The 13,275-nt window shown below is 40.2% G+C and overlaps 1 protein-coding gene across 2 annotated transcripts in view; it reads left to right on the top strand.

The window, feature by feature from the left end:
* EML4 (EMAP like 4) overlaps positions 1-12,403 on the top strand; it is a 155,434-nt gene extending 143,031 nt beyond the window's left edge. For both annotated transcript variants that reach the window (XM_030447726.1, XM_030447724.1), the window contains exons 20-24: positions 1,110-1,207; positions 5,868-5,955; positions 7,225-7,323; positions 10,856-10,986; positions 11,508-12,403. In XM_030447726.1, the coding sequence (XP_030303586.1) occupies positions 1,110-1,207; positions 5,868-5,955; positions 7,225-7,323; positions 10,856-10,986; positions 11,508-11,972 (881 nt within the window). In that variant the 3' untranslated portion in view covers positions 11,973-12,403. The remainder of the gene's footprint in view (positions 1-1,109; positions 1,208-5,867; positions 5,956-7,224; positions 7,324-10,855; positions 10,987-11,507) is intronic.
* The last annotated feature ends 872 nt before the right edge of the window (positions 12,404-13,275 follow it).

Below are 13,275 nucleotides of genomic sequence, written 5' to 3'. Positions count from 1 at the left end.
TGATAAAGGAGATGCCTCCTCTGTTAAATGGTGTCAAATGACTACCCAATCTCTGTAAGAAGGTAGAGCTTTGAAAAAATTGCTTAAGATGCATAATATATAACTGCATACTTGTCTACAGTTTTCCTAGTGTATGCTAAATCTTGAAGTTTTATGACTGCAAACATTACAGTTGTCTTGGCCAGCTTTTCCTTCACGTTGAACTGTGCTGTTACAATAAGTTTGCTTTGCTTCCAGAAAAAATGTCTCAACTAAATAGTTGACAGATAATAGAAAAGCCTATAAAAAGTTTCATTTCTCAGTGGTATTTTAATATCCTCCTTGGTTAATTTTCAAGTTTATTAAATCACAACCATAAAACTAAGCTCAGATCTCTCTGAAACTCAGAGTATTTGCTCTGAGATTACATGGAGCCCAAGCCCATCCTCTGCAGATGTGACAGGACAGATCATCACAAGACAACTCCTCTCTGTTAAAACTGGATGGGGGAAGACTCTTGTAAATCTGTTTCTTGTTTGCTTTTGGATAAAATACCATGTCAGTGGGCAAAATGTTCCTCTGCTGCCAGGTCTGTCAAGGTCAGCAATGTATTTTAAAGCATTGATGTTTGTTGATACTACAAATAATCCTGATTCAAGGCAACTCTTGGACACTTTTTTTTCTTAAAGGGAGACAGTGCAGGTTAGGAAGCTTCCTATAATGTCTGAATGCTACGTTGCTTCTTTAGACATTATTTTGTGCTGATTATATGGAATTTTCCCACTCCAAAGCTAAGCTAGTTATAGAGTAAATACTATTCTGCATTTTTTGTGATGCAGAAAACTCAAGCCTGCCTGCTGTGCACAATTTGCAGAAATCCAGTGCAGTCTGAGGATTTATACCACATCCACTGGATGCTCATGTGAAAAAAACACGGAACTTGCCCGAAAACCATACCCACAATGTAAATAGTTACTGACTGAAAAACAAAATACTGTAAACAGTTATATATCTTTAAATACAATTTATAAGCAGTACTTTGAGACTGTTATCTTAGTGATAGATCTGAAATCATTAGAATTGGAAAAACAAACATTTTGCTAATTTGTATTCGATATTTTGTGTTGTAGATGGCACCTTACTTGCAGTTGGATCCCATGACAACTTTATTTACCTCTACATAGTAACAGAAAATGGAAGAAAGTATAGCAGATATGGAAAATGCTCTGTAAGTTTGAGTTAATATAATCTTTAGGTTTTGCATTTTGATGTCATACATACACTAAGATGTGAAGCAGTGGAACATTCTGCAGGTTCATGTTTTTCTGATTTTAATTTTCGATTTTGGTTTTATGGAGTTTTCTTCAGCATTTGATTGATTTTAAACTTCATTCTGATGGGTTACTGCAACCTTTAATGTTAATTTCTGCATCAAATATCACTAGTTGCTGACACTAATTATTTTTCTTTAAAATGGGAAACAAGCAGTAAGAGGGAGAAATGCCTATCTGCTGAAACTGTTTGGGGGAGAATATTACTCTATTTTGGGGGGTCTTTTCCACCTATTGGTAAAATACTCTTCAGACCAAAGTAACATTAGATGATGGAACTTTATTAGAATGTGTAATTTTGAACATTGAAAATGAGCACTATTTTCAGCAGTAATTGTTACTACAAAATTTGGAATTGATAAAAATAATTTTCTGGCACGGGGTAAATAAATGTAAGTGCAAAGCAAAAGTAGTTGAGTTTATATGAATCCTTACATTTAGATTATATTGTCTCAGTACTAAAAGACGTACTTTTTTAAAGTGTTTAGTTATCTAACATCCTGGCCCTTAAGTTCAGCTATCTCTTCAGGTTACTGGGAATGCCTACATAAGGAACATATGAATGTTAATGGGATTTGCAAATGGTATTTAAGAATAGGTTCACATCAGCCATGTGAAGATTTTTTTTTAAAGAAATGCATTTGCTGCTCAAAACACTTCATGTTTGTCAACAGTTGCATTTCTTAAGTTTTAAAATAAGAGAAATTCTTAAGTTGCTTTTTAAATTTGAAAGTGGGAGGGAACTGACTATAAGGCTGGGAGGATGTATTTTATTATTGTTGCTAAGATAATTTTTTTTCATGATCACTTTTCTACAATCTTTGATGCAAGACTTGCAGTGGAAGCCTAAGGGCACACAAACAGGTGCTAGTCAGTCCTTTAGTGTCATGTATGGTGTCTGAGAGGTTTCTACCCTTCATTTGGCTGAGGATGCCCAGAGCTGCTAGAGCATAAGGGTCCAGCAGCTGCTTGGGCACAGGGGTACCAGGATGGTCAGCAGCAGTGGGTTTCCTCTGTCCCTGCAGTGTGCAGGGAGGGCTCAGCACTGGCATATGGGACACAGCTGGGCATGAAAATTGTTGGGTGTGCTGAAAACTCCTCAGTGGCAGGGTTGTGGTTCAGTGGCATCCAGTTCCAGGGCATTCTGCAGCTCCCAAGCAGGGTGGTGACAGGGTTAGCTGATAGCACAATAGTCATAGGGTGAGAAATCAGGTCTACAGCCTTCCAGGGGAGCTCAGGCAGTGGAAAAATGACTGAGCCTAGAGGGAGGTCAGAGCAGGGGCCCGCCGGTGCTGATGCAGACAGCAGTGGATGGCTGTACTCTGAGTACAGCATTTCACACCATCACTTTCTTTAACCATAAAAGATAAAATCACTCAGAGATGGCTAACCCTAGCATCTGTAATGCTTAGCTTGCTACACCTCAGGTCTCTGTGAGCTCTTTGAAGAGGTATGACTTAATTAATTCTTTAAATCATAGATATAACATATTGGGAGAGAGCAAATTGTAATTTAAACCAGCATCTGTCTGTCTGTCCCTTCTGCCTTGGTGGCAATGAGGTTTGTAAAACTTGAGACAGGATAAATGAGCATTGTTACAGGCAGAAGTGTTAGGTTTTCAGAGCAGGTTACTGTTAACCATGTTTTTCAGCCTGATTGACTGCACGTAGAAGCCAAATTTAGCAACCTGGTTTCTGTCGGGGCTGAGCTGCTCTGCCCCTTCCAGCTTGTGCCGGAGGCAGCAGCAGCAGCGGGAGCAGCGTGTGTGCTGTGTGCTGACCGCAGCCAGCGCAGCCGATCGGGTTTCAGGCACCCTCAGCCTCCCCTCCGCTGCCTGTCGGCTCCACACCAGTTTGATGCTGAGCAGGGAGACACCCGGGCATGGTCAGGACCCACAGCACTCTCCTGGCCGGTGTTTGGGTTCTGGCACCGGGTTCCTTCTGGCGTTCTGCTGTCATCCAGTAGCCTCGTGGGTGACCTCCAAGTAGTATGACTCAGTCCTCCTGGTAGTCAACTTATGGGTGTTTCTTCCAACTTGAATACATTATTTGAATGCTTTCAGAAGGATTTTATCTACTGAACCAGCATTGGCTTGTGCCTAAGGGCCGCATGCCCACTCTTATTAATTCCCCTTTCAATCACAAGCAGGCTTTTTGCTGCTGACAGAGAAGCGAGGCTCTGCCCTAAAAGCCTGTTTCCACAGCGAGGGGTAGTGTTGGTTGTGATCAGAAAGAATTTCAGATGAGCTGAAACAACCATTTCAATTAGTGCAGCTGTTTTGTTTTTTTTTTAAGGACTCCAGCTATGCAGTCAGCAGTGTGAAGGTATGGGCTGGGTTATGAACTTCCAGAATGTCAGCAGCTCCAGGGTAGCTGGTGCTGGCTCTGTGTGCCTTACATCAGAGCTGTCTCAGCAAAGGAGAAGCAAGTTCCCTGCATTTACCGAGGGCCGTGGCGTGAAAGAGGCAGCCAGGCTGAAGTATTTGATACACTGGACTTCACCTGAAATAACTGGGCCCTTTGGCCCTTGCACCACTTCAGTCTGAAAAAGATAAACATTGCTAATGAAGGAGAGAGCTTCCATTTAGTCAAATAACTTTATTAGACAGTGGTAAAGTAAGTATTGCTATTCATTGTATATAAAGGTACAGAAAAAGAAAGAGTAAAATGTTGCCTTATCAGTGGGCATCTATGAAAGAAAAATTTTAATATTAAAGGGATCATCCTTTTGAAAATATTATGACAATGCTGTGTTCCAGTTCATCAGTCAGTGATGGCTTGCCTGAAAGGATTTCACAGCATGGAGTCCCCTGACCAATTGCTTTGTTCCCTCCCCCACCGGCCCCAGGAATGTTAACAGCTGCCAAATGTCTGGCAGGATTTAGGAAATGACTGGCCAATTCTTTTCCATGTTGGAGTTTGCTTGCAAATTTGAAGACTCGGAAAATAAGGGTGGGAGAAAAAATCCTAGCCAATTGTGCACTTTATTATTTTTTTTTTCAGAATACCAATCTTGCACGTCAATATAGTATATCCCACCCATGACTGCAAAGTAGTTATGTCAATACACAGTTCCTCTGAATGAGGCAGAGACTGGTTCATAAGTAAATAAATCTTAAAGGTTAGGTTTTCTCCTAAATGTTTTTGCAGTGTCTCAGAGGATCTGGGGACACGGAGGTAGACAGTGTATTTCTACGTGTAGTTCTGAAAGCAGTCAGCATCTCTTAGAGTCCTCCATAGAGGAAGTCAGCAGGGTGAGTGGTGTGGAGGTCAGTACAGAGAATGTTCCTGTGAAGCCCTGGTACAGTCAGTATATGCTGGGCCAAAGGACCTTGTAGGGGGTTGAGGGACATCATCTTCATAATGCCCACCAAGAGGAGATGAATCAATATCTCTCAGTCAAGAAAGTGGCATTTTGTTGCCTGGCAGAATTACTAGGAAGAATAGAAAATGAATGAGGAAGTGGAAGAGAAGCAGTAAAAAGAAATGGAAGGGTGAAAGAAGAAAAGAGTGAAGTGGCTATTGCTTCTATTAATTTCCTACCCTTTTCTCTAAGGAGAAGTAACGTATTCCAACCTTATGCAAATATGTGGCTTCTCTGGTGTCTCTCTTTTTTTTTATTATTATTATTATTGTTGTTATAATTATTAGTATTACTAGAAACATTTTTGCGCAGTAAAAATATGCTGACCAGCTGCACTTGGCTTCTCCCTGAGAAGCAAAGATGTATGTTTAGCCCTCAGTGTCATAGAATCATAGAATTTTCAGGGTTGGAAGGAACCTTTAAGATCATCCAGTTCCAACCCCCCTGCAATGACAGGGACACCTCCCACTAGATCAGGTTGCTCAGAGCCCTGTCCAGCCTTGGCCTTAAAAACTTCCAGGGATGGGGGTTCCACCACCTCTCTGGGCAACCTGTTCCAGTGTGTCACCACCCTCATGGTGAAGTTCTTCCTAACTTGCAATCTAAATCTACTTCCAATCTAAACACGGCAGAAGGTTGCAGGACACTTGTGAGGGTGTTCTTTTAACACCAGTGCTTGATCTTGTTTTACACAAAGATTGTTCACTAAGGTATCCCAAGCTTTTAGGATGAGCAAAGGTTATTTGGATGCGTGTGCATTTTATGGAAATTACTTTAAATGGATAGAGAACTAAGAGTCCTGTCTGTTACTTTCCTTATGATCCGGTGTAAATTACTTGCCTCTCTTAATTAGTAGCAATGTATACTTTATTAATTCAAGTACAAATTGTTTTAGCAATGTACCTTCTGGGAGAAGATAGTTCTAGAGTCCAAGAGGGACAACACTGTTTGCAAGTGCAGAATCCAGTGTGCAGTGGGAGAGGCAGGATGCCCAGCCTGGGCTAATTTAGCTCCTAGAGGTTGTGGCACTGGCGAGTAAGGAGCCTTTAAAGCAACACAAGTTATTTGTGGCAGACCTGTCTTGGGTGGGGAGGTGCTCTTTTGCTGTTAGCTGTCCCATCTTTGGGTACAACTTCTGCTTCTGTTTGAGTTAAAATACATGTTTCACATTAGTGTTACTGTGTTTTTCTCCAGGGACATTCCAGCTATATTACACACCTTGACTGGTCCCCAGACAACAAGTATATAATGTCAAACTCAGGAGATTATGAAATACTATACTGTAAGTATTAAATTAAGTGCACTGGAAACAGAAGTATGTATTAGCTGTCAGAATGTTTAGAAGTCTGATCAGGACTGTACAAAATGCTTACTGACAAAGGAACCAATTTGAACTTGTGTAACCTTATATCTTGATGTTATTCAGAGCTGGGTGTTACTTAATGGCAATTCCAAATATAGCTTACTTCTTTACAAGGTCATAAATCAGTTTAACAGCGTAGAATTTACAGAACAAGTGGCTGTACATTTTGATGTTGGCCCAAAGTTCTGTAGATTGAAAATAATATATACGGTTGTCTTATTAGCATCAACAGTACTAGTTATTTGGAGGGAATAAAATCAGTGGGGCTGTGCCACTGCTCTCTTCTCATGTCACTTTTTTTAAACTTTATCTTGGCTTGTGATATTGAAAACGAAGCAAAGCAATAATACTGTTTTAATGAGCTAGCGGCAATGATGGGGTTGTATTTGCCTTTTTAAATGTGAAAATATGGATTTAATAGGTGGGGGTTGTATGAAAATTTCAACTTGCACACTGCACATCATTCTGGTTTTAAATTGGGGGGTTTTATATATTCTTGTCTTCCTGTGGCTTTAACTAGATCCAAGAGGGTTCCTCTTGCACAGGCAAGAGGAACGATCAGTTTAAACATCTGCCACCTTAACATGTTATTTCTGCCTGCCACAACTCTAGGTTTTAGATCTGTATAGTGCAGAATTTCAGTCTACCAAAAAGACGTGGTGGTGTTTATAGTTGCCTGTATGGGGATGCAGAGAACTGTGACTCATTGATACTGGGCTGGTGTGTTGAAAGATGAATGTGTTTTTGGGAAATAATCTTTCCTAGTTAGAAGTTAAAAAACAATCTGAGGCTCCTCTGGCAGTAGTTTCTCACTCTTTTAAAAGCATCATTTTCTGAATAATTGATTGAATTTTAGCACATCAATGGAGCTGTTAGGAAGGATAAATTATTCTATTATAGAGTCTCTTAAAGCATTTTGGAGAGCAGGTAACAAGAGACCCATCTGCAGGGAAGTGTTTTTGAGATACTCTCATCTGAAAAGGGACATGAAGAGTAAATGTGACTCTTAAATACCAAGGAAAGCTTTAAGTATCTGGAATGTAATAAAGTTACTGGCCCAATGTTGCCTCTACCGTGTCATTCCAGCTTGATTTTAAGATGCATTTAACTGCTGTGTCAGCATCTTCAAAGACCACACATGTTAGTATAAAGTTATATGTTGTAACAGGTCATTCGCTTTTCTTACAGGGGACATTCCAAGTGGCTGTAAGCTGATCAGGAATCGTTCTGACTGTAAGGATATAGATTGGACAACATACACTTGTGTGCTAGGCTTCCAGGTCTTTGGTAAGCACCATTAAACTTGCTTTGAAGCTATTCACGTTGTGGGTTTGTGTTTTCTTTTGCTTTAAATTGTCATTACAAATAGGCTGCTAATGGTGGTTGAGGATGGTGCTGAGAAGACAGACCAAAGAGACTGACCACAGTGCTCATCTGTGATATATAGAGCACTGGGTACTCTATAGGCAATGTATAATTGATTTCTATTTAGTCCTTAAGTTTGGGATTTGATTTTTATGCTGTCATTTTAGGCACTGAAGCAAAAAGCTTGTGTTTTTAAGTGCTGGTATGGCAGATGTGCACTCTCCTTGCCTTGTTTAGGGATAGGAATGGGACTATGAGTCTAGGTTCAGGACTTAAAATCATGAGAGTCCTTTGAATACCTGTAGTCAAAGGTGAGTAATATGCACTGCTTCTAAAGACCGAAAACACTTTCAAGATAAAGGAGATTCTTTCCCTAGTAGTTTATTTGTAAAATATACCAGAAAATTTGCGAAGCTGATTTTGGTACTGCAGTTTGAGACTGCGGCCACAGTGACAGCTCTGTTGGCCATAAATGAGGAGCTTCTCTGTCAGAGGCTGAAAAGTATGGCTCATCCTGTCACTGCTGTAAAACCAAGTTATGTGAGCAGGATGCTGAATGTCTGGCTTCTTCCAATGGCAGCAGATACCTGCCTCTTTTTTATGGAGGAAACATCTAAAGAAAGTAAATGAGCAAATTCTTTAGAGGTGAGGGTTAGGTCTACAAATCTTTTCTTCGCAACCATTAGAAGCTCAACTTTGAGTATCAGTTTATATGCAGAGCAGAAGAAAATCAGGTAAGTCTGAGTGCTTCCTGTTGCTTCTGACACCTGTTGTGCATATTTTAGGACTGTGATGTGCTTAATGAGCCAGTAATTTTAGAGGATTGCAATCGATTTGTGGGCTAGTACTGACACTCGTGTGCCATGTTGGTTGGTATGTTGGAGGGCATTTTCTTTATTGTAAACAGATTGATTTCCTTTCTGAGTACAGAAATCTGAGGCAGGGCAGGAAAAATATAAGGGTCAGAGAAGGAAGCAGACTGGTTGATAAACTGCATAGCTATTTTTGAGTTGTTTGGAGCTTGCAGAAGGTATCAGAAATAGGAGCATGCTGTTTCTAGATCTGAATGCTATTCTTTATTGCTAGTTTGAAAACTCTGGCTCTCAGTAGCCTGCAAGTTGTTAACCAGGTGGTGTACGTGTTTGTTTTCATTCAGTCTGGGTGAAGTAGAGAGCTGATGTCTGTTTCCTCCTGATTCTCTGTACCTGTAAGCTTAGGCCAACAAGGAATTAATACACAGAAGTCATTTCCTCGTTCTTTGCTACTGCAACTGCAATAATAGTGCAACACAAATGGCTTTCTTTTTAAATGTAGTATCAAGGTTCAGGAGACACTAGAGAGAGTGAGAAGCAAAACTCCCTGATGCTAGTAAAACATCTTTCTCCAGAAGTACTGAAAAAACTTTATAAGGACTGACTATTGCTTCTGGAGTAGCCTTAGAGGGTTAGCTTTGCTACATTCTATGCAGAGTACTTACACCAGAGAAGTGTAGGTAGCAAATGGTGGTTCTATTGCTGATGAACTCTTAGCACTATGTTTGATGCTGGAGCAGACAGAATAGAAGCAGAAGCTCTCTGAGTCTCAGTGCTTTCACAGAAGTGTCCTTTACTCCTGACCTAAAGAAATGCAGTGTGGGAGTGCAGAAAGAGATTGGTTTCACATTTAGCCCATTGGTTTTGTCTCTTTAACAGGTATCAGATAGAAGCTACTGGTGACTGAGGCCAGGTTGGAGATGAGCAACTCCCATAACCACTGTTTCAAGAACCCTTTTAACTTCTTTTCAATTTTAAAAAGTGAATAATTTTTCATTCCCTTTTGGATTATTACAAACTTTAACCACTCTGGATTAAGTGTGATCAGTCTCCACTGCTTTCAAACTCTTCAGTATGCCTGAGGACCTGGGAGTGAAGTAGATAAAGCAGATAAACGGAATGTTATTCTGGGGCAGAACAGAATATATTTAAACTTCCTAGCCAAGATTCATCATGCTTTAATTTTATATTGTCTGGTAGTCGGGCACCCTTGGCAGAATCTTAAAATTATGGCAAGGTCTCAGACAAAGGGAAGTGTTTTCCCATTAAATCAGACAGTGCAGCTAAGCCAACCTAGCAGGTATTTGCTGCCCAAAGGAGAAGTCTGGCTTTGACCTAAGGGTCAGCTGGCTCAGGGATCCAAACAAGCTGGGGGCTGCTCACTTTGATGTTCAGGAGAGAGGGTTAAGTTTGTAGGGCTTGGGCTTTTGGAGTATGTGTTTTACTAATCTAAGTCTGGATAATGTGTCCATTAGGCTCAGGCATTGCACTGTTGTCAACAGAAGAAAGGATGGCAATGCATGGTTCAGATGAGAATAACATCACTCCTTTTTGGCAGCTGACATTACTGTATTAGCTCAGCAGTATCATCAGTCTGCACCCTGAGCACTTGAAGTCACTCTCATTTACTACACATTTCCCACACTTTTGCCTGAGCAGATTGTTTTGAGAGGCTTACTGCTGGCTGGGAGAACTTAATAAAATTGAAGTGTTTCTGTCATACCTAATAACACAGTTCTATATTTTGTTATTTTTCCAGTTACTAAGAACTCGCTCATATTAATGTCTTGGCTTTTTCCATGTTCGCTTGATGTACTGAATGCAAATCCTTCTGTCTTCTGACAAAGGGTTGTCTTCCCTTCAGAGCTGCTAAAGGAATTTGTGAACACAAAAGAGGTTTAATAAGAGATGCAATCTTAAAGATGAGCCTTTTTAATTTGAAATTAAAAAGAAGAGGAAATGGCATAACTGTTTGGCACAGTCTGCCTAAGATGATAGCTGAAACTTCAGGAAACTGTTTTGAAGTTAATTTGTTACCAGCTGATGACAGTATTTATATATAGTACTCAGGAGAAACTTAAAATTAATTCATTTTGCAATATTTGAAAATTTTTAAACAGTATATATTTTTCAGGTTGTTTTTATTGATGCAAGACCACTAAAATATTTCTGAATACTTTCCTTAGCATTTCATGTCTTTATTTAATGAATTACCTCCAGTGTGCTTTATTGGCATTGCAACAAGCTTAACAAGCTCCTTTTCTTATTCTTCAGAAAAAATAATGTCCTTACTCCACCCACTGAAGAATGAAAATCAAAATAACTTCACAGTTTAACACTATTTGCCATTTTGCTTAAAACCAAAAAGAGATACCGTGGGAGACTGAAAAAGATAAGGCAATTTTAAGTGTGCGTTTTTGTGCTGTATAAACCAGTAGACAGCACATTTTTTATTTTACTGAAGTCAGTGTTGTATTCTCGACAAAGCTGAGGGTTTGGGGGGACAGAGGATGGCAGAGCGGCAATAGATTAACAAAATATTAATGACATTTAATGCATTTCATTTTCTCACAGCTTTGTAGGTCTAAGGTTTGCTTCTGGATTGTCTTTTAAAATTTGTTTCTAAAATTACTCTCTCGTAGGAGTTTGGCCCGAGGGATCGGATGGGACAGATATAAATGCCCTTGTCAGGTCCCATAATCGGAAAGTGATAGCAGTTGCTGATGATTTTTGTAAGGTCCATCTCTTTCAGTATCCCTGTTCCAAGCCAAAGGTAAGTCTAGACCAGCCTAGTCTGTGTGCTCGTTTGCATTGCATGAAGCTTTCCTTACCAGGTACCTGCTTCCATCTCAGTCTTTTTGGAACCTGGCAGCCAAGTGACTCATTTAGATCTGAGAACAGTACTAGAGACAAAGGTTTTCCCCATTAAGCCTATATATAAAAATTGAACATATAAAATTGTACAAAATCTAAACCAATATACCTAAAAGTGAAGGAGCAGTAGTTATCCTTATGTTCTGAGCAGAGGCTTGAGGTGTGATGCTCAAGCTGGCTTTGGCGTTAAATCCATTACCTTTTGTATGAAGATCTTGGATCTGTCCCAAGTTACACACCTCAGAAAGAGAATATATTTTGGGAAGGGGGGAAGAATAATATAAACATAGTTCTTTACTCCTACCTGAATAAAGAGCTCTCTTAAAGGGCTAAACCCCATCATGGCAGTAGTTTTGGATTTTGGTATCATGTTCTCTTCCAGGCAAGCACGGGATTAATCTTTCTGCTTTTTTCCAATAGGCTCCAAGTCACAAATACAGTGCTCACAGCAGTCATGTGACAAATGTCAGCTTCACTCATAGCGATGGTCACTTGATTTCAACTGGAGGGAAAGACATGAGTATTATTCAATGGAAACTTGTGGAGAAGGTTACTCTGCCCCAAAATGACATTGTTGTAGATATCGGTGCAACCAAAGTGCCCATCCCCGCCAGTGAAAACGCTTTACGGTCTCCTGCACCTCTTCCACAGCCTTTTAATGAAATGAACCAAAACGAAAGCGTAACTGGCAGCTCTCCGACGTCTTTGGAGAGCAACTTGGAGCAGTCTGCAGAAGCCAGCGAAGAGCAAAGCGAGGAGCAAAGTGAGGGGAGCAGCCTGGACCCTGCTGAGCCGAGCTACGAGGACCCCTCCAACGAGACGAGTGAGGAGCACAGTGAATCCACGGTCACTGAAGAGCAGCAGGATAACTCACCAGAGTCTTAATGCTCCCAGCTCAGGCAGTTGTTATTTTCCCTTGGTGTGCGTGCTTTCATTACAGGGTGAGGGTTCAAATAGGGAAAAGTAGCTGAGATTCATGACCACTCCAGATTTTGAGTTTCAGTGAGATTTTTAGTTTGAGCTTCAGTTCGATGTGTGGAACCATCCCAAGGGCCCGACTTGATGGTCTGTGTCAAGATCTGGTCACAGTTAGTAGTGGACAATGCCATAGATCCAGTTCAGTTCTGAAATTGCTATCAGGAAGTGGCATGAAATATATACTGGAAAAAGGGTTAGCTCTGAGAATTAGCTGAAGTAGACCACCTTATCTATGTGGAAGTGCTTTCTGAAAGAACTAAGCTGATGGGAAGTGCTGAGCTGTTTTAGCTGGGCATTACTGTGCTGCTTTTTTCCAGATGTGAAGACAAGCAACAACATAAAAAAAAAAAGAAAAAAAAAAACAACCAAAAAGCTCTTTGGAGGGCTGTTTTCCTTTGTTTTTTCTTAATAAGAAAAAGAGAGGAAAAACATTTAACAGTGCCACATGTATGGCAATGCCTTCTTGATCATTATGCAATTTTCTAACACTACTAATTCCAAGTGGAGTCTGGATGTGCTCGCAGTTGGTCTGCCCTGGGTGCTGCTAGTTCTAAGGCAAATCCTGTTGAGGAACCATGCCAGCTGTTCCATTGTCACAGACTAATTACAGACTAACCAAATAATGGCGTGTTTCACTTTTCATGACCTGAAAGTTGATTTCAACTGGAGGATGTAATTGTCTCTTCAAAGAATTGCTTGCCTAGAGAATTTGAAACATAGGAGAGTCTTTAGAGGGATTTTGATGTGAACAGCAGAGGAAGCATGGCAAGAACACAGAAGTCAGATGGGCTCCAGAGTTAAACTTTTAAGCCTTCAAGCAGAACTTGCTCCATCCCAGTAGGAGAAATATAAATACGGTTAACTTAAATTATTAAATTGGTGCTTAGGATTAGTATATTATGTTGACGGTTTTTTTCCTCCTGACTTTTTACTTTTTAGAGGTAACTCTAAGAATAATTAAACTTAAATCTCTTGGTTTTGTTTGTTTATTTTGTTGGGTTTTGGGATTTTTTGTTGGTTTTTTTGTTTTGTTTTGATTTTTTTTTGTTCTTCCCCTGGCTTCTTTAGCAGTTGTGATAGAAGCATTCAGTAATTTAGATGATGTGATTTTTTTTTTTCTTCCTAGACTTGCAGTTCTATTATTTTTGTGATTTTTATTTCCACTCCACCCTTCCTTGGGTTGCTCTAAACCATGCAGCTCTCATGTGGC

This window comes from Calypte anna, chromosome 3, assembly GCF_003957555.1.
Source record: "Calypte anna isolate BGI_N300 chromosome 3, bCalAnn1_v1.p, whole genome shotgun sequence".
Lineage (NCBI taxonomy): Eukaryota > Metazoa > Chordata > Aves > Apodiformes > Trochilidae > Calypte > Calypte anna.
The sequence above is the reverse complement of the archived record's forward strand: the minus strand, read 5'-3'. Positions and strand labels throughout refer to the sequence as shown.